Source organism: Littorina saxatilis, linkage group LG3 (assembly GCF_037325665.1).
Source record: "Littorina saxatilis isolate snail1 linkage group LG3, US_GU_Lsax_2.0, whole genome shotgun sequence".
Taxonomy (NCBI): domain Eukaryota; kingdom Metazoa; phylum Mollusca; class Gastropoda; order Littorinimorpha; family Littorinidae; genus Littorina; species Littorina saxatilis.
In genome coordinates, this window is record NC_090247.1 from 9669234 (window position 1) to 9689083 (window position 19850).

The following is a 19850-nucleotide window of genomic DNA, read 5'->3' on the forward strand; positions in this document are numbered from 1 at the left end:
TTACTCAGACTTTTAAAAGGACTTAAACATGTTGTTGTTGTTGTTGATGTTCTCACCTTGTAGTCGGGTCCAATAGGCTTGCTGCAGTCTTCGCAGTTGTGCGCGAAGAGCTGCTGGTAGCAGGGCACGCAGTGGGGGTGCTCTTCCCGCATGATGTAGCGGCACGCGATCAGCTTCTTGTCGCAGTTCCAGCACGCCAGGTGCTCCTTATGGTAACTTTCCTCCATCGCCTTCGTGTACTCCCCCGAGAAGATCAACTGCAACACGACAAGAACATGGACCCTTAATGAACTGACGTGTACTCCAAGAAAAATAACTGAAATACCACGACCTGCAACACACACAACAGGCCTTGTTCAATCACAACGTCACCGGAGTCAGATAGCTTGTTATGCCATCAACGCGAAAAGCATTAGCCTTGCAAACATAAAAGATTGTCCCTCAAAGATGGCGTGGTAGGGTAATAAAAACGTTGTGGCACGAACAAATCTCACCAAATGGTGACAGTAATAATAATAATAATAATAAATGAGCATTTATATAGCGCAACATCATAGTAAGAGTAAAACAAATTGAGGAAAGAAGAAGAATTTGAGAAGAAGAAGAAGAAGAATTTGAGAAGAAGAAGAATTTGAGAAGAATTTGAGAAGAAGAAGAAGAAGAAGAAGAAGAAGAAGAAGAAGAAGAAGAAGAAGAAGAAGAAGAAGAAGAAGACAGAAAATGACTCGTGCAGTAACTTTGCAGGACTCTTGGAGCTCACCCATGGAAGAATTACAGTTACAGTACGTACCCATATGTCACATCCCCACTGAAGTCTCACGTGCATTTTACCCATGTTGCGATATGTCGTAAACATTGTCGTATGAACACCTCACCAACCTGAGAGAGTTGACATATTTGTGAATGACAATACGGGTGGATTTGCAACGTTCCTGTGAATGACAATACGGGTGGGCTTGCAACGTTCCTGTGAATGACAATACGGGTGGGCTTGCAACGTTCCTGTGAATGACAATACGGGTGGGTTTGCAACGTTCCTGTGAATGACAATACGGGTGGGTTTGCAACGTTCCTGTGAATGACAATACGGGGGGGTTTGCAACATTCCTGTGAATGACAATACGGGTGGGTTTGCAACGTTCCTGTGAATGACAATACGGGTGGGTTTGCAACGTTCCTGGAATGCCTACCTGATGCTCGACAACTGTAAGCCCAATAGCAAAAATCATTTATTCCTCGCGATGTCCACACAGGCTGTTTATAACATGTCTCGGCAAATGATAAATACAAATAATTGAACCAGCATTTTATTGATTGTATGACCTCACTGGACCAGTTATCTTGTCTGAAGAATCAACCAGAGCGTTGACAAGTGCGGAAAACGAGCGAGAGAGAGAGAGAGAGAGAGAGAGAGAGAGGGGTGGGTGGGGAGGAGACAGACAGACACACATACAGAGAAACAAATTGAGGAGATTAAATATAGGAGTCCAAATGGGAACGTTATGAGACACAAAGACAATACTGAATGCAGAGTCCCGGTCATCCGAGCAGCACGATATATAAAGACAATATTGATTCTGCGCTGTGAGTGTCAGGCAGTGTCCGCGTATCAAACCTTTGTCAAAAATCCCAACCTGCAATGTTCATGATCATCAACGTATCTGCCCGACAGGCCTCTCTGGGAGTTCTCACGTGACGTCAGAGCCATAAAACACAGTTAGTGAATATTGACCACCCTAAACTAATGCAATAGAAAATTAAAAAGACAGACAGAAAGAAAGACTGAATTAATGGAACAGAGAAAAGACAGACAGACAGAAAGAAAGACAGAATTAATGGAATAGAGAAAAGAAAGAAAGAACGAAAATTGCATAATCTGACATTTGACAGTTGCAGTCTCCAGACACCACAGCGTAAAGAAGCTTCTCATACGTTCATTGTCTGTCGTGTTCTGATGAAGAACATTCGTAAGCGCTCGCGATAGCGCTACGAATGCATTAACTGGAAATGGCCAATAATCATGCAAACTGCCTAGTTCCCTGCAGGCCACTTTTGTTCAAAAGTTTTTGAATGTGAAATGCCAAGGAATACAGCCAGAGACGACAGGAGAACGTTCCGATGGCTGAACAGTCAGAACTTCAATGTAGTCTAGAGATACGAGAAAGAACCCTCCGCCACTTGGAGAAACTGGTGGGAGAACGTTGCGCTTCCCCTTCGGAACCGTCTCTCCACGTCGTCAGGAGAGAGGGAAGCGTGCTCTGTCATTTCCGACACAATGTTTTAGGACTTGTGTCAGCATGCGTTTGGTGACTTCAGTAAGTTGACCGAAGCGATGACAGCGGTTGCAAACAAATGTCTTATGACGACTGGAGGGCGGTTCAGGTTGAGGGACTGGGTTGTGTAGCCAGAGTAGTAGGCTGACACGATGGCAGTGCTGGCAAGGATTGTCTTATGACGACTGGAATGTGGTTCAGATTTAGGGACTGGGTTTTGTAGCCAGAGTAGTAGGCTGACACGATGGCAGTGCTGGCAAAGATTGTCTTATGACGACTGGAGTGCGGTTCAGATTTAGGGACTGGGTTGTGTAGCCAGAGTAGTAGGCTGACACGATGGCAGTGCTGGCAAAGATTGTCTTATAACGACTGGAGTGTGGTTCAGATTTAGGGACTGGGTTGTGTAGCCAGAGTAGTAGGCTGACACGATGGCAGTGCTGGCAAAGATTGTCTTATGACGACTGGAGTGCGGTTCAGATTTAGGGAATGGGTTTTGTAGCCAGAGTAGTAGGCTGACACGATGGCAGTGCTGGCAAAGATTGTGTTATGACGATTGGAGTGCGGTTCAGATTTAGGGACTGTGTTTTGTAGCCAGAGTAGTAGGCTGACACGATGGCAGTGCTGGCAAAGATTGTCTTATAACGACTGGAGTGCGGTTCAGATTTAGGGACTGGGTTTTGTAGCCAGAGTAGTAGGCTGACACGATGGCAGTGCTGGCAAAGATTGTCTTATGACGACTGGAGTGCGGTTCAGATTTAGGGACTGGGTTTTGTAGCCAGAGTAGTAGGCTGACACGATGGCAGTGCTGGCAAAGATTGTCTTATGACGACTGGAGCTGAGTTGTGTTTCACAAGACACAATTCCGAGCAGGTGGCCAAAGACGATGACCGTGGTCAGAAGACTGTCTAAAACCACTGTCCAAGCGTCAGTGTTTCAGTAGCACCACACTTTAGTTCACGCTGAACACAGGCACACACAATACAGAACTGTTTGTTGAAGAGTCCAACTGCTAATGAGACAAAAGGCCGGTCAAGCCTGTATTTATCCCAGCTGCCTGATTGACCCCACCTGCCCACGTGACGTACCTGCTGGCAGTTCTTTTCGGTTAAAGCGAGTACTTCCTGACTATCAAGGGCGTTGTTTGTTGACAACTTTCTTCGGCCATTCACTTATATAAAAGTCAACCGAAATAGTCGCGGCACTATTCCCAAGCATTCTAATACAGCTGGAATTAGCCTGCAGAGATTAGTGCCGATCGCTAATTCGCTCACAGAGTCAGATTAGTCTACGTCATGTTTCGTGAGGGTGTTTTTGTTGTGACGTCCATAAACAATGCTTATAATCATCAAGGAGATTTATTATTTCTCTATTAAAAATAAACTATGACTTAACAAATGCCCTTCTAGCGAAATGTGGTTGTTGTTTGACTGCTGGTTGATACAGCTGATCTGAAGGTGCTCAAGTACAATGTTTGTAAGCTGCCAATGCAGGACAATAAAAACAAAGAGAAAGGCAAACAAAATGAAACAAAGAGGTCTAAACAAAGGCCAGGCGGAACACAAGAAAGAAGACGATGAACAAGTAGAAGACAATGACAATGTGTCTTAGCTCGAAGATATCTTATTTCGTGTGAAGGGGGACATATTTGTCAGTAGAAGTCTTCTCTGGCATTCCATTCGCTAGGGAAAGGAAATCTATGAGCCCTTTCTAGCGGAAATATTTGAAGTTGTCTGCGTTTATTTTCCTTACGGGAAACTGTTTGCAAAACATGGAACCTCATTGTCAGAAAGGTGGTATTTTTTCAGCGTAAAGCTTCGGTCGTTACAATAGCGTTGTTATAACAAGACTTTTTACCCATGATAACCGCAAATGAAACATTAACAAAGTTACATGTGCATCATCAATAGCAAACAAACAAGAAATTCCTCCGAGGTAGGAAAAACACCCCCGTCCTTACCATTCTCACTGCCACCAACTGAGAAGGTTATTTCCCTTTGACCATTAATATGTCCCTCTATACGTCCTTGTAGAATCTTAATCCACCAATAACTCCCTAACCGTGTGTTTGACTGGTCCCAATTTTTGTAAGGACCGTCTCAGGAATGTATAGAACCTGTTCACCAAGTTTGGTGACGATCGGTCCGTTCATTCTTGAGATCTATATGCGAACACAAACACACAAACAAACAAACACATCGACCGAATCCTATACACACCCCTATACTGGGGGTGTAAAAATCTCCTTGGCAGTGAGTCATCGGAGGAGGGTTTTGCTGGATGTTTTACCATGTTTACTCAACTTCCAATCAATACCCGCCTTTATCTCTCTCACACACGTTGACCTCAAATTCAGGGCTTGCAATTTGCCTGTTGAAGCTGTAATGAAAATCATAGCCATAAACACATCTCTTTAATGTTCTCTGTGTTTTGATTTCATATTGACAAACCTGCCATCTTTCACCGAAATGTTCCATATCGAGTTCTGGACTGATGTGCATGAGGTTACCAACGGGGTGGGAGCCAGCGGCGAGGTCGGACTGGTTGAATTCACAAATAAACCTCAATTTCAACCAATCCGACCCCGCAAACGTTGGGTTAACTGACGGTTTATTAATAGTGTCACAACACCTGTCTGACCGGTTGTCGATATTAGTAGACCTAATTGTTATGCATGACGTGCTTTGAATCTGTGTCCCAATAAACAGAGGCAACCGCAGAGTTATCGGTGCAGCCGACCCTTACAACTTATTCACACACCGGCTCACACTGCATTACTGCCAGCATTGCCTACTATTCACACACCGGCTCACACTGCATTACTGCCAGCATTGCCTACTATTCACACACCGGCTCACACTGCATTACTGCCAGCATTGCCTACAATTTACACTCAAGACATTCAAGCTTTCATGTCTTAAACGTAAAATTTACTCAAACGTGTCCACTCCCACGTAGGGCCAGACGGACGTGTCACGAATTATCACTCTTGTTTCCAAGATTACAACAGACACAACAAAAACATGCTTCATGTTAATTGCTTCGGATCAAGCATCTTGCATCACTTGGCAGGTTGATACTGATCTTGAGGTTACATTGCCGAGCAAAAATGGTGATCCGATAATTATCCAATACACATTCAAAAATATCCCATATACATTCAAACTTGACTGTCATACAACATAACCCGCGACAACTTTCAGCTCTGCCAAGTTATACCAGCTAAGGACTCTACTCGTAAAACCTCAGCATGATCAGGCATGGAAGATGACACTTACATACTGGACTTCCACCTAACGGGTGACAGGAATGACTTAAGCGGCATTTTCAATAATCCACAAACACGCCGAAAATCCCACGGATATACAGCAGATAGACGGTGATAACTGACACCTACATACTACATTACTCCTGAAGCGGACCGTCCTATAATCCACAAGACATTATCGCTTCATCAAAGACCAGATTGGTGTGAGAAATCAAACAAACTCAGACACACTGCGAGAAACCCCCCACATATGATTGAACGATATATATGGATAAGTTCACTTACACACGAGACCACCAGCAAACTGATGACAGGAAGAACCGAAGCAGACCGTCCAATACTCCACACGACGTACTGCTACACCAATGACCAGACTGGCGTGAGAAATCAAACTTACTCAGACACGTCGAGAGAAAATCCCCACAGATGATTGAGCGAGTTATGAAAAAGCTGACTTACATGCGAGACTACCACCAAACTGGTGACAGGGAGAACTGGAGTGGAAATTGCAATAGTCCACACCACATGCCCCTCAATCAAGGTAGGAAGCAACACACGTAACAGCAGACAGACGTGGGAAATCCCATTCAAACACACACACAGAAAGGCACCGGCGGTCGGACAGGCTGGAATCACAAACTTGCAACAGTGCTCTCGGGACTAGGACAACAGTAAACCATTATTGATTTCCTTCCTCACACCATGAGCCATCGGGGATGCCTCGTCTACAGCATCGGTTCGCAAGTGACGATGAAATTCAAGGAAGGGCGACTCTGTGAGTGGGGGGGGGGGGGGGTGTGTGCTGAGCCATATGATCACTATTGTTTGCATACAAAGACTGTTTTTATTGTCTACTCGTGACAAAATGTTAGTGTCTTTATGAATCACAAGGAACAAGAAACAATTGACAAGTGGCTCTATCCCATCTCCCCCCTTTCCCCGTCGCAATATAACCTTGAACGGTTGAAAACGACGTTAAACACCAAATAAAGAAAGAAAAGAAGGAAAGAATTATGAATCACAAGAAATTTTCCCCACAGTTTTCATTTAGTTGGCCAAATTTCAGGCAAATCGTCGACAAACGCCGAAGCTAAAAGCGATCAAAAGTGTGACAGACGGACAGTGGGCTTTATATAATACAGATTATATTTTTCATGTTTTTGAGCGAGTGTGTACAGAAGGGGGGGGGGGGGGTGTAAAGGGGTGGGGATTGAGGGTGGAAGTAGAGAGTCTGGGTTTGGCAGTAGGGGTGGATGTGTCAGTGGAGGAGGGGGGGGGTAATAATACATTCCGTGTCTCTCAAGCAGCTGGAACTGAGGGGAGGGGGACGAGGTGGGGGTTGTTATAATGCATTTGCTGTTTCTTTAACTACCAGAATTGGGGGGAGGGGGGGAGGCTGAGAGTGCATACAGGCGGTTTTTTCTGTGAGTTCCAGAATTGGGTAAATGCGACAGTGTTTCAGTGGGGTGAGGGAAGCCGACGTGGGATAGTGCATCCCGTCTATCTCTAACTGCCAGAAATTGGTGCCGAATTGGCCCCGTGGCCAAAAAGGAATATTGACTCTGCTCTAATACAGCCATCGTGACCTGTGACTTCGCTGGCAAAACTCTATGATCAGCGTTGATTGCACGGTTATTGGCCGCAACGAAAGCGATGCCATTTGTCATCATTTTGCTTGCTCTCACACACTTCAGACGTCGTAAATAACACGGTCTGGGACGGCTGCTAAAGGCAGTGTTTTCCGTGATTTCTTTTTCTCTATATTCCTGCTTTAGAACTATTTTATCCAAACATCATCCCGTCCCACAGAATAGACACCAGAAACGACACAAAATGAGAAAGGAGTAAGAGAAAACAAGAGACACAAAACGCTTAGTCTAGCAATAAATGATGTCGATAGGTCACAAAAACGACAGAAAATAGTAATAATAATGATGACACTAAAATGGCGAAAATCCTACGTGAATGAAGCCAGTGTCTGAATAAAACACTGCATGACCTCATGTAACCCCGCCTCCAAAGTAGCCGAAAATAACCAAGCCATAACAGCACACACTCCAGGCTTGTTTGAGCCGTTGAAAGAGGTCATGTTGACAATACTCGACACTCGAAATACTTAAAGTCTTTACAAAGAATATAAGGACAATAATTGTCGGGTAGTGTCGGCTTTTCAACATAACACAAAATAGGCCTACTACACATCACAGTGACGGACAATTTAAACTATGATTCAACATTATAAACGATGTTTGGGTTTCTCTCTTTCATTCGATGTACAGACAGATCCAACTGCGGAAGGAAGGAAGGAAGAGAGTGATGATGAAGAAGCCATGTGTCTGCACCAGCAGTGGGGTGATGAAATGTGTACTTCATGAATCATCATAATGATTGTTGACTGGTGATGTCTGATTACAGTTATTACACTATCTGTGTGTGTGTGTGTGTGTGTGTGTGTGTGTGTGTGTGTGTGTGTGTGTGTGTGTGTGTGTGTGTGTGTGTGTGTGTGTGTGTGCGTGCGTATGTACGCGAGTGAGTATGACCGGGAATAAAGTATCGATTCATACAAAAGCGTGAGGAGGGAGAGGAGGGGTGTGTGTGTGTGTGTGGTGTTGATACCCCCAGAAGTCCAATAACCCCTTTTACATCCCAATTACATTACATCCATAGTTCCAGTGTCTACACACAGCCACCGATCACAACACAAACTATCAGAGAAGGGAGATAACAATTTCCTTCATCCTCCTCTCCTCTATGCATTAAGCGGCAACACAAACCAAAAAATAGTTCCTTGTTACCGAACCCTATGTTTTAAGCAAAAAATAAAAAAAGTTCCTGGTTACAAACCCCTAAACTTTTTTTTTTTTACCCTTCAACATATTTTCTTCTTGTTACTAAATAGGACAAATTTTGATTTTGCAACTGGAGCAGGGAAAAGTTTCTCTACTCCGACATGACGGGCAGAAGCATCGACACCGATAGCGCGCTGTTTTCCACAGCAATGCACACAAGTCGAAAAGTTGAAGAACTTTACCTGTCTTTCTATACCTGCGAATGAGGAAACAGGCGGTGGCAGCATCTCTACCTATCGTTACAGTTATCAGCTAGGTGCAGACAGCTGTCTACCTGTCTGTGCAGGTAAAGATAAGGGAGAAAGGAATGTGGAGACAATGGCAGATTGGTGGGTGAAACACTCTCCCTGGAATGTTGCTGACAACGCGTGCCGACAGTCGCATAAAGAGGAGGCATCATTTGTTATATATAGTCTTGAGTCGAGCGTTTGAAAATGCCTGAGCCTGAAGACGGGTGTAACTTACACCTCTTGGTCTGACTGACTGACTATTAGGGTTTAACGTCCTCTTAGACCAACTGGTCTATATTGGGACAGGTATTGGTAATACGCTGAAGATATGGTGTGATACTTTGATTCGAACAAGCCCGCTGTGGCTGTCTTCTTCGACACACCAGCATTGGGTTTGTCTCGTCAAAGTATCGAAATACGATCATGATAATCAGAGACGAGAGATGATGCATGCGTGTCTTTGTGTTTTCCAAGCCCTGAGACTTTCGCAGTGAACGTGGGATCTTTTTCGTGCGCATGTGTGCACACGGGGGTGTTCGGACACCGAAGAGAGTCTGCACAAAGTTGACTCCGAGAAATAAATCTCTCGCCGAACGTGGGGATCGAACCCACGCTGATAGCGACCAACTGGCTACAAAGCCAGCGCGCTACCAACTGAGCTACGTCCCCGCCCACCTCTTGGTATCAGTCTGCCTCAGAGATGAGGACGCCAGTTGGCCAGATGGCTAGAATAGCGCGCTGCATTTTCATGCATAGAACTAAGGCGCGTCTGCCGCGACGGTGCCTGAGCTCAACACTGGCGGGCACAGCCCGGTGTAACACGAAATTTTTACTCCACGAAAAATTTACTCCGGAGTAAATATTTCGTACGAAATTCTTACTCCGAGTACACTTTTCGTACGAGAAAAGAACTCCCCAAGGCACGAAAAAATTACTCCCTCCACGAAAATTTTACTCCCCATTTTCAGTTTACTTCCAGTAAAAATCTCGTACGCAAAAATGGGATGCGGGCGAAGGGATAATGCCAATAAGTGATCTCGCCCACACGAATGTCGCGCTACCCTCCTTCCACCCGTTCCACCACCAAGACTAACAGGGGACAAGGGAGTAACAATTTCGTACACCTGGCATGGGAAGTTAATTGCTCGTGTTGGGGTGAAGTAATTTATTCGTTATTAATTTATTCGTCAGGGGAGTAACATTTGTGTACGAAATGTTTACTCGGAACTCACCTGTCTTGGGGAGTAATTTTCTCGTGCAATGGGGGAGTGCTTTTTTCGTAAAGGGAGTAACTTTTTTGTACGAAATGTTTACTCCGGAGTAAAAATCTCGTGGGAGTAATTTTCTCGTGTTACACCGGCACACGGCACTGTAAACATTCCCCGTCCCTTCACCTCTCTCGCCACCATCCGCCCTACCCTTGGTCTCATGCCTGTATAATATATATTCTGCGTTGTGTTGAGGAAGATTACATATTGAGAGAAAATGGAAATACAATTTTACAGAGATATTGAAATTAAATGTTTATTGTTACTGCTAAATTCAGAGATATTTCTTCGTCCCTGTTTCTTTGTGTGTGTGGTCTTCCCTTCCTTTCCTATTGCAATAAAAGTTACGTTTTACTCGATTCAGGAGAAATGTGCCGTGTGTTCTTGGAAGGAGGTGGGGGCAGGCTATGACCAAGCAAGAGGTTTCGTGTGTAATATATATTTCATCGTAAATTGTTCCCTACTCTACTGCTCACGGTCCTGTTATGCACTCGCTTTTTAAATCGCTGATTAAAAAAATGCAGCCAAACAAAGGCGTCCCAGGGAAAAAGTTTCATCACTTACCTCTGCCATAATTAACAACTGATGAACACTTCACTCTCAAGGTGCAGGAAGATAATCTCAGCAGACTGATCGTCTTCAAGGCAACCAAGTCTTTTATACGTCAAAATGTTCTCCAATGAAATTCACAGACGCACAGAAAATGCGGTTAGATTTCCACTTCACAAAGGTATCCAAAACACCTTGAAACCAAAACAAGCTGGGATTTTCAACATTACAAAGGCATCGAAAATATTGACGGAGGAATTTCCAATTCGCAAAAGACCGACAACAACAAAATACAAAAGGAAATATTACTTCCAAAGGTATTGAAACTCTAACCGAATTTCCGATCAGCACAGTATTCAGAATATAAATGACAGCACATCCCGTCAGTATCAACTGTATCAAAATGCAGATCACGAAATACATAATAAGGAGTTCCTCGAAAGCCAACACTGACAAGACAGGAAGGAGTGTGTGTGCCTTGAATTGAAATTTTACGACATATGTGCGCGTGTGTCAGTGTTTGTGTCAATTCGTGGGGGAGGGGGGCACGATTCTCCCTACTCCTGCCACGATACACTGCGTCACAGCTACCGGAACTCTTACTGACACCCACCTTTTTGACTCTTACTGACAACCCCCCCCCCCCCATCCACCCACCCACACTTTTGTTTACTGAACGGGACTGTTGGAGCGGGGTGGGGATGGGGCTCTATTCAGGTGATAATCATGAGTTACGCACCAATGGACAGGTACGAAGTGACTTCCCAAACGTTTTGTTGACTGAGTGACGAGGTGTCGTGCGGATTTTTCTTCCTTTTTCATGTGATTAGTCTGAGATACACACTTTTTGATAGGTAAGAAGTTAATCCACCACATTTTAGTTTTTAGAAAGGAGGGGGTGGGGGTGAGGGGTGGGGTGTATATTCAGCTGATGAGGTACGCACCCACAGACAGGTAGGTGACCTCAGTACCTGTTTCCTTCCTGAAAAGATGAGGGTGGGGTGAGGGGTGGGGTGTATATTCAGCTGATGAGGTACGCACCCACAGACAGGTAGGTGACCTCAGCACCTGTTTCCTTCCTGAAAAGACGAGGGTGGGGTGTATATTCAGCTGATGAGGTACGCACCCACAGACAGGTAGGTGACCTCAGTACCTGTTTCCTTCCTGAAAAGATGAGGGTGGGGGTGAGGCCCCGGGGGGTGTCATTCAGGTGATAATCGTAATTCGTAAAATCAGTAGTCTCCTATACGCACGTGACGAACATTGACATTACTCAGGTGAGGAAACAAACAGATGTTTCTGACATCGCAACACAATCAGTGCTGACATCGCAACACAATCAGTGCTGACATCGCAACACAATCAGTGCTGACATCGCAACACAATCAGTGCTGACATCGCAACACAATCAGTGCTGACATCGCAACACAATCAGTGCTGACGTCGGAATTAAAACTGTCTTTTAAAAGAGGGAATGGTCGCCACACAAACGGAGATAGACTGAGGGGCCAAACAATACACTGACTCGACATGGAGATAAAGGCTAACTGTGGATAAAAATAGCTTCCTTTAAACCAAAAAATGGGAAATCCCAGTTTGTCAACATGCGTACACGTGCATGTACACAGCCGCCAAACAAACAAGACAGGACTAGGAGAAGAAATTTAGAGCTCTTCATTCAGTCAGGAGAAGTACCACATGTGCCAGTTATACCAGTGAAACTCAGGTACAGGGTTGTGCCAAAGCGATGCATATCGGAAGACGTAAAGTTAGAGCGGTACATTGCATCGCCCTGAAGAAACATCGATAACTACTGGACCGTCATTGACATCATATCACATTCATAAAACTCCGCTGGACCCGAAAAGCAACAGCTAACTAACTAACTAACATTCATAAAACGAGGTGGACCAAAAGAATGGGGGGGGGGGGGGAGGGGGGGCTGACGCAAACTATGCCTTCGATTCAAGGTTTCATCCCTCACCCCCGCCCCCCTCCATACTCACTCTCCCTCTGATTAACCTGAGTAATGGACAATTCGTGTAACTTTGTTTACCGATAACCTTCACACTTTTCTATACATCTACATCTACAGCTGAGCTAACACAACGAACGAGTTTACAAGAAAAGTTGTTCATGTTTCATGCTTCAATTCGTTTAGACAAAGGATTTGCACTCATCACCAATACTGCCACTGCTGCTGGTGCAGCTGACGGTGTGACATTACATGTGCAAGTCGAGCACATAATTATGATGTTACAAGAGAAGTTGTTCCTACATGCAGCATGCTCCGCTGTCGTTACAACAAAGGATGTACACACATTAATAACACTGCCGTTCAGTGCTGCTGTTGCAAACGTTTGACTCATCGGAAATGTTGAATTAGATTACTTCGACGTCTCTTTATTTTCGGTTTCCTGTTTCAAGTCATTGCTTTTCTCCCACTAACGGTGACCAAAAACTTTAAGCTACTTGAAAATGTACGTTTGAATAGTACCGCGCGCGCGCGCGTGTGACCGTGTGTGTGTGTTCGTGTGTGTGTGTGTGGGTGTAGTCAAATTATGGTAATCTACAGCCAGAATGGTCGTAACTAACTCTTAGTAGACCAAAAACTGGAAATTAAAACTGACCAATAGTTGAAAAGAAATAAACTTAAACAGTACTGTCTATCAGTCAGAAATATCAGGACCTCAACTTGACCGACCTGAACGCTACAGACCTGAAGAAAGACCGACACTCTATCTTATCGCATCGTCTTCGAAAAAATGTGTCGGTCTTCCTCCAAACGTATTAGCGATGATGCAATACATTTTTATCTTCGAACTGAATGCCTGGAATACGTGGAATATCTGTGATGCAGCCGGCGCCAAGAAATCCAAAACACTCAGAGACAGACCCCCAACCGACGTGCAACAAGTTGTAAAGAAACAGTGATGCCGCAGGGTTACTACACAAACACTCTGTTCGGGGGATCGGGAAATACACCGACAAGCGGTCTGTGCAAGCGATACAGACAGTGGGAAGGTATACAGACAGCCCACAAAGTAGGAGTGAGTGTATGTATGATCATACGAGCACACAGACTCTGGTACGATCAACACAGTGAGCGAATGATGCCCCATTCACACGTGCGGCACGGCGCCGCTATGCCGTCTGCCACAGTCATCAGTGTGGGGGGAGATGATTTAGCGGCGAGTGGGGCTGTCAGAGACGATAGGGAGTGTGTGAGTGTTGGGGCCAGCAGGTAGGTTACAAGCAGGTAAGGGTGGTTTTGAAAGCCACAGAAACAGTGTCAAGTTTGGTCGCAAGCCGGCGTTGTGAGGCTTTTTCATCTATATAGAATGACACTTTTCGGACCAACAGTTCGTTACTGAGATGCTTTAGACTTCGGACCAACAGTTCGTTACTGCGATGCTTTAGACTTCGGACCAACAGTTCGTTACTGAGATGCTTTAGACTTCGGACCAACAGTTCGTTACTGAGATGCTTTAGACTTCGGACCAACAGTTCGTTACTGAGATGCTTTAGATGTGTACTATGGCACAAAACCGTGAAAATCTTCGGCGGCCGCGAAAGCGACACTTACGCCTTATTCTATACATCGGCTCACCCCGTTACCCTGTTACACAATTCACATTTCCTGAAAAGCTTAATGGTGTAACACGCCCTTTAGCGGGGAACTGCTGCCCGTGTACGAGTAGTGATGGGGCAAGCAGGTAAGGTAAGGGGCTCCGCTCACATATATATATATGTAACTTCAGCAGGACCGACGACGCACTGCAGATTATCCCAGCCCGCTACACGTTGCATGAAAGGAAAACAGGCCAAGTACTCGTCATAATCCCTATTGCGGCATGAATAATAGGCAGTGCGTCGTCTGTGCCGCTGAAACTGCGCAGCTATATTCTGCCCATAACGCTGACGTCTTCATGGTGTGGAACAGACCCCTTCAGAGAAGAGAATATCAAGCCGCGACTACGATGCGCTCTGCAAAGGCAGTTGCGTACAACAAAGCTGGACAGTGTACAGTACAGGCCCCTAAAGCAAGGTAAGCCCACAGGTATGCTGAAGACTTGGCCTCGTGACGGATGAGCAACAAAGCTGGACAGTGTAACGGGCACTTTTAGCCAGGTAAGCATCCAGGTATGCTGAAGATTTGACGGATGAGCAGCAAAGCTGGACAGTAGCAGGCACTTTGTGCCAGTTAAGCACCCAGGTACAATGCTGACGATCTTAGCCCGCGACGGATGAGCAACGGGCGCCGTCAGACAGTGGAGGAAATAAGGAACATCTGCTGGCCATGTCTGTCAGTCGACCATCCATCACTCTCTCTCTCTCTCTCTCTCTCTCTCTCTCTCTCTCTCTCTCTCTCTCTCTCTCTCTCTCTCTCTCTCTCCCTCTCCCTCTCTCTCTCTCTCTCTCTCTCTCTCTCTCTCCAAGGACAGATTGTAAGAAAAGGCGTAGCCTTAAATCTTAATCCTTGTTAAACAAGAAATTCCTCCGAGGTAGGAAAAACACCCCCGTCAAAGGGAAATAACCTTCTCAGTTGGTGGCAGTGACTGAGTGAGAATGGTTATTTCCCTTTGACCATGAAGATGTCCCTCTATAAGTCCTTGTAGAATCTTAATCCACCAATAACTCCCTAACCGTGTGTTTGACTGGTCCCAATTTTTGTAAGGACCGTCTCAGGAATGCATAGAACCTGTTCACCAAGTTTGGTGACGATCGGTCCGTTCATTCTTGAGATGCGAACACAAAGGGAGGGGGGAGGGGGTTGGGGTCTTAAAGGGGGTTCTGCTGTCCACAGCTTGTCTTGTGCACAATCTACAGGTTTTGGTTCTCTGTGTCAGTTGTGTGGAGAGACAGTTGCCTTACATAACGTCAATCTATAGACAAAGATAACAACACCGGGAGCGGACACCCGGATACACACCGAAAGCAAAGACGAAGGCTAAAGTACGAAAAACAGCAAACTTACAAACGAAATAACCGACCATAACTGATCATAACGAGTGAATTTGCAAAACAAATTTACTCTGAACACACACAAAGACAAATTGGCAAAACTGCCAGAAAAAATCCTCAACAGGAAGAGAAAATAAAGAAAGAGTAAAAGCTGTAAGCTGAAACTAGCGAAAAGTTACAAACTTTAAGGGAAAAGACGCAAACTTAAAGAAAGAGAAGTAAAACAAACTTGAAGGTAACAGAAGCAAACAGTTTTCTTAACTGGAGCGACTTTTCCAAATCCTCTTTCCTCAACTTTTCCACTCATTCTGTGTCAAACAAGGAGTTGTTTTTTTAATTCATGGCGCCTTGCTGTCCATATTTACACCAGCCAAGCCTATATATAACGACCGGTACACTCAATGACAAAAACAAACAACAAAACAAAATGTCTAGGAGGCTCAGTGTAAGCGGTGGACTGGCTGTTTATATATATATATTTGTTTGCGTGCGTGTGTGTTTGTGTGTGTGTGTGTGTTTGTGTGTGTTTGTGCACAGTGTGCGTGATGGTGCAATGGTTGGTTTGTTTTCGCGCCTCTCTCTCTGTCTCTGTCTGTCTGTCTGTCTGTCTGTCTCTCTGTCTCTCTCTCTCTCTCTCTCTCTCTCTCTCTCTGCCTGTCTGTCTGTCTGTCTGTGTGTGTCTCTCTCTCTGTCTCTCTCTGTCCCTGTCTCTCTCTGTCCCTGTCTCTCTCTGTCCCTGTCTCTCTCTCTCCACGCTCAGTCTTTTATCAAGCCAAATCCCCGCAGCACTACAGGAAACGAAACATGTAAAGTAAAGAAGAGAAGCAACCCGCCTTCCTCAATAAGAAAATGAAACAAATGGGGGAGAAAATAAAGTCAGACATCCTCCGGTTGTCCCAAGTGTGTCTCTAAGGCTGGCTGACTTATCTTTCTTCAACACACTTTTGACGCTGGATTTGTCTGCACTGGTATTAGAGGGGGGGGGGGGGGGGAGGGGGGAGGGGGGGGGGCGGAGAGAGAGAGAGGAGGGGGGGGGGGATCCCGGAAGGAAAGTTGCTCAGGGGATACGGGGGAGAAAGAGGATTTGGAGAGAGGCAGAAAGGGCTGGACGTAAGTGTTTGAGAGGTAGCAAAGACGGCAAAATTCTCTGACAATTACGTTGGCACGTGATGCAATGTAACTTTAGCTTTGATGCGGAGTCAGTGAAACTGCCGTTAGAATTCACCCCCCCCCCCTCCTCCCACTCGCCCCCATCTCTTCCGTCTCTGCTCAGTCTCTTCGAGCACTTGTGTCGTTCTTAAGCTGTGTGTTCGCGCTTGCGCGAGTGCTGGTGTACGTGTGTTTGTTGTAGTGTCAGGCTGTCAGTACGTGTGTTTGTTGTAGTGTCAGTCTGTCAGTACGTGTGTTTGTTGTAGTGTCAGTCTGTCAGTACGTGTGTTTGTTGTAGTGTCAGTCTGTCAGTACGTGTGTTTGTTGTAGTGTCAGTCTGTCAGTACGTGTGTTTGTTGTAGTGTCAGTCTGTCAGTACGTGTGTTTGTTGTAGTGTCAGGCTGTCAGTACGTGTGTTTGTTGTAGTGTCAGTCTGTCAGTACGTGTGTTTGTTGTAGTGTCAGTCTGTCAGTACGTGTGTTTGTTGTAGTGTCAGTCTGTCAGTACGTGTGTTTGTTGTAGTGTCAGTCTGTCAGTACGTGTGTTTGTTGTAGTGTCAGTCTGTCAGTGCATGTGTTTGTTGTAGTGTCAGTCTGTCAGTACGTGTGTTTGTTGTAGTGTCAGTCTGTCAGTACGTGTGTTTGTTGTAGTGTCAGTCTGTCAGTACGTGTGTTTGTTGTAGTGTCACTGTCAGTACGTGTGTTTGTTGTAGTGTCAGTCTGTCAGTACGTGTGTTTGTTGTAGTGTCAGTCTGTCAGTACGTGTGTTTGTTGTAGTGTCAGTCTGTCAGTACGTGTGTTTGTTGTAGTGTCAGTCTGTCAGTACGTGTGTTTGTTGTAGTGTCAGTCTGTCAGTACGTGTGTTTGTTGTAGTGTCAGTCTGTCAGTACGTGTGTTTGTTGTAGTGTCAGTCTGTCAGTACGTGTGTTTGTCAGTGTAGTGTCAGTCTGTCAGTACGTGTGTTTGTTGTAGTGTCAGTCTGTCAGTACGTGTGTTTGTCAGTGTAGTGTCAGTCAGTCAGTACGTGTGTTTGTCAGTGTAGTGTCAGTCTGTCAGTACGTGTGTTTGTCAGTGTAGTGTCAGTCTGTCAGTACGTGTGTTTGTTGTAGTGTCAGTCTGTCAGTACATGTGAGCGCGAGCCTCGTTGTTTTCTGCATTTTGTGCGCTAAATACCAGCGTGCAGTTTGTGACTTGACAGAGGAGTAATATATATATATTTATTATACAACAGCCTGGCCATTGTACATCAGTCTATTGTATTGTTCTGCCAAATTTCAACACACACTGTTCAACATAGCTCACTCAGTCTTCATCTAACAATTGGTGCGGACATAATGTCTTAACACACATTGTGGTCTCTTTTCTACACGGTCTAAACAAGAATCAGGTGATGTTTGTTTTCGGAGTTGCGCAAAAATACTGTGATCGGTTCATGAAGAAAAATAAATGAAGTAATTGTTTTTGACACAGAGACTATAATATTGACTAGGATTGGTCTTCCACTTGAACTAGCAATTTCTTGCAGTCAGAGTAATGATAACGGCGCATCATCTCTCTCTCTGTCTCTCTCTCTGTCTCTGTCTCTGTCTCTGTCTCTCTCTCTCTCACTCAAAGGACTACATCCGAATCAAAGCTAATCTGACAAGCCCATCCCTGATGAAAAATAAAAACCAGAAGATTAATACCGACAAGATATCTTCATCTTGCCAGAATGCAGAAATATCAATAATTGAAGCTGAATGAAAACATTTGTATTCCGGCACAAGCTGGCACTCTACAGACAAAGTATCCGTATCAGTTCAGTTCTGTCGGCATCTCACACTGCTTCGTTTTTGTGCGTGCAGTTTCCTATTTCAGCACAAAACAGCTGTAGCCGCAATAGGCGGAACTGCCAAATTATGCAGCAGTTCACACTGCAAACTTCCAAGCGCATTGTTTCGTTGAGCTACTGTGACGTGCATACATTTCTTACTTCAACTGAACACAGAATAAATTTGTTATTGAAAAAGGAAAGCCGTCTTTGATTCAGTTGAACACAGAAATACTGAAAAGTTATTGAAAAAAGTTAGTCAAGCCAGAAACCAAACCGGCTGACTATCATTTGAAGGTTGCGGTCACTGAATCAAGGTACCCTATCGCCGTTTATACACTGACAAAATCAGTTTTTGATGAGGATGATACTGGGTTTTTTCAACGATAGCAAGCTACAACTGAAGAGAAGAAATCTCACACCGTGAAAAACAAAGAAGAGAGCTAAAATGATTACGGTTTTGACTCGGAATTACACGGAAAAAAAGTGATCTAATCATAACTGATTTATAAAATGTATAAAAATCAACACTCACCGGTAGTTAAAATTTCGGAGTAAATCAAATCCCAGCGGGTGTTGCCGAACGCTGGTAATTATAATCCAGGGGGTAGCAAGCCGACTTTGGATGGAGGAGAAGGAGAGAGAGATACGTTCAACCGGCAGTATGCAAAACCATGAGGCGAGTGAAACTAGGCAAATTACGCTAACGTACATATGACTATATAGGGAGAAAGCGATTAAGGGCGGTGTGCAAAAGCGAAAAGTGAGGGAGTGAAGTTTGCACACGCTTTTGGCTTCGCTGTTGCCTCAACACTGCCAGTGCTAGTGTTATTAGCCACACAACCGCATCGCAAGGCCTACACACAAACCTGAATAATGACCGGCGATGTTGTTCAATCAGTAATAATAATAAATAATAATAATAAAGTGTATTTATATTGCGCCTATCCCTTACAAAAAACAAAAATATTTGGCTCTAAGCGCATTACAACATGTGTAGGGACTTGGTACAATCAAGTCTGACAAATACAATAACACAACATACAGTCGGTCTCTTTGGTAAAACTGGGAAAAGCAGCTTCGACATTTAAACATTGCTACTAAAAAAAAAAAAAAAAAAAAAAAAAATACTGCCAAGCTAGCAAATAAACAAGCGGCAAGCGTAGAATAGTCAAACAGACAAAACTGAGGCGCCACTGGGAAAGACAGACCATAGACCTATATAGGTCCCTGGACAGACCGACTGGCCAGCACTGCCACTGAGACTGACTGAGCGACAGGCAAGCAACTGACATCTCAACCACTGACCGATCAATATCACAAGCTGAACTTGACTTCCTATACATCCGCTTCACGTTAAAGCCCCCCCCCCCCCCTCATCATCATCATCATCATCATCATCATCGTCGTCGACGTCATCACTGATCATCGTCCGTCGTCGTCACTGATCATTATCATCATCATCATCATCATCATGTCATCCGACTAGAAGC

At 44.8% G+C, this 19850-nt stretch overlaps 1 protein-coding gene across 1 annotated transcript in view; it reads right to left on the reverse strand.

Annotated features, from left to right (window-relative positions):
• Positions 1-19850, reverse strand: part of LOC138961565 (testin-like) — a gene marked incomplete at its 5' end in the record, with an annotated part of 63440 nt that overhangs the window by 12325 nt on the left and 31265 nt on the right. Inside the window, 1 exon segment of the mRNA XM_070333230.1 lies at positions 57-257. Coding sequence (XP_070189331.1) covers positions 57-257 — 201 coding nt within the window.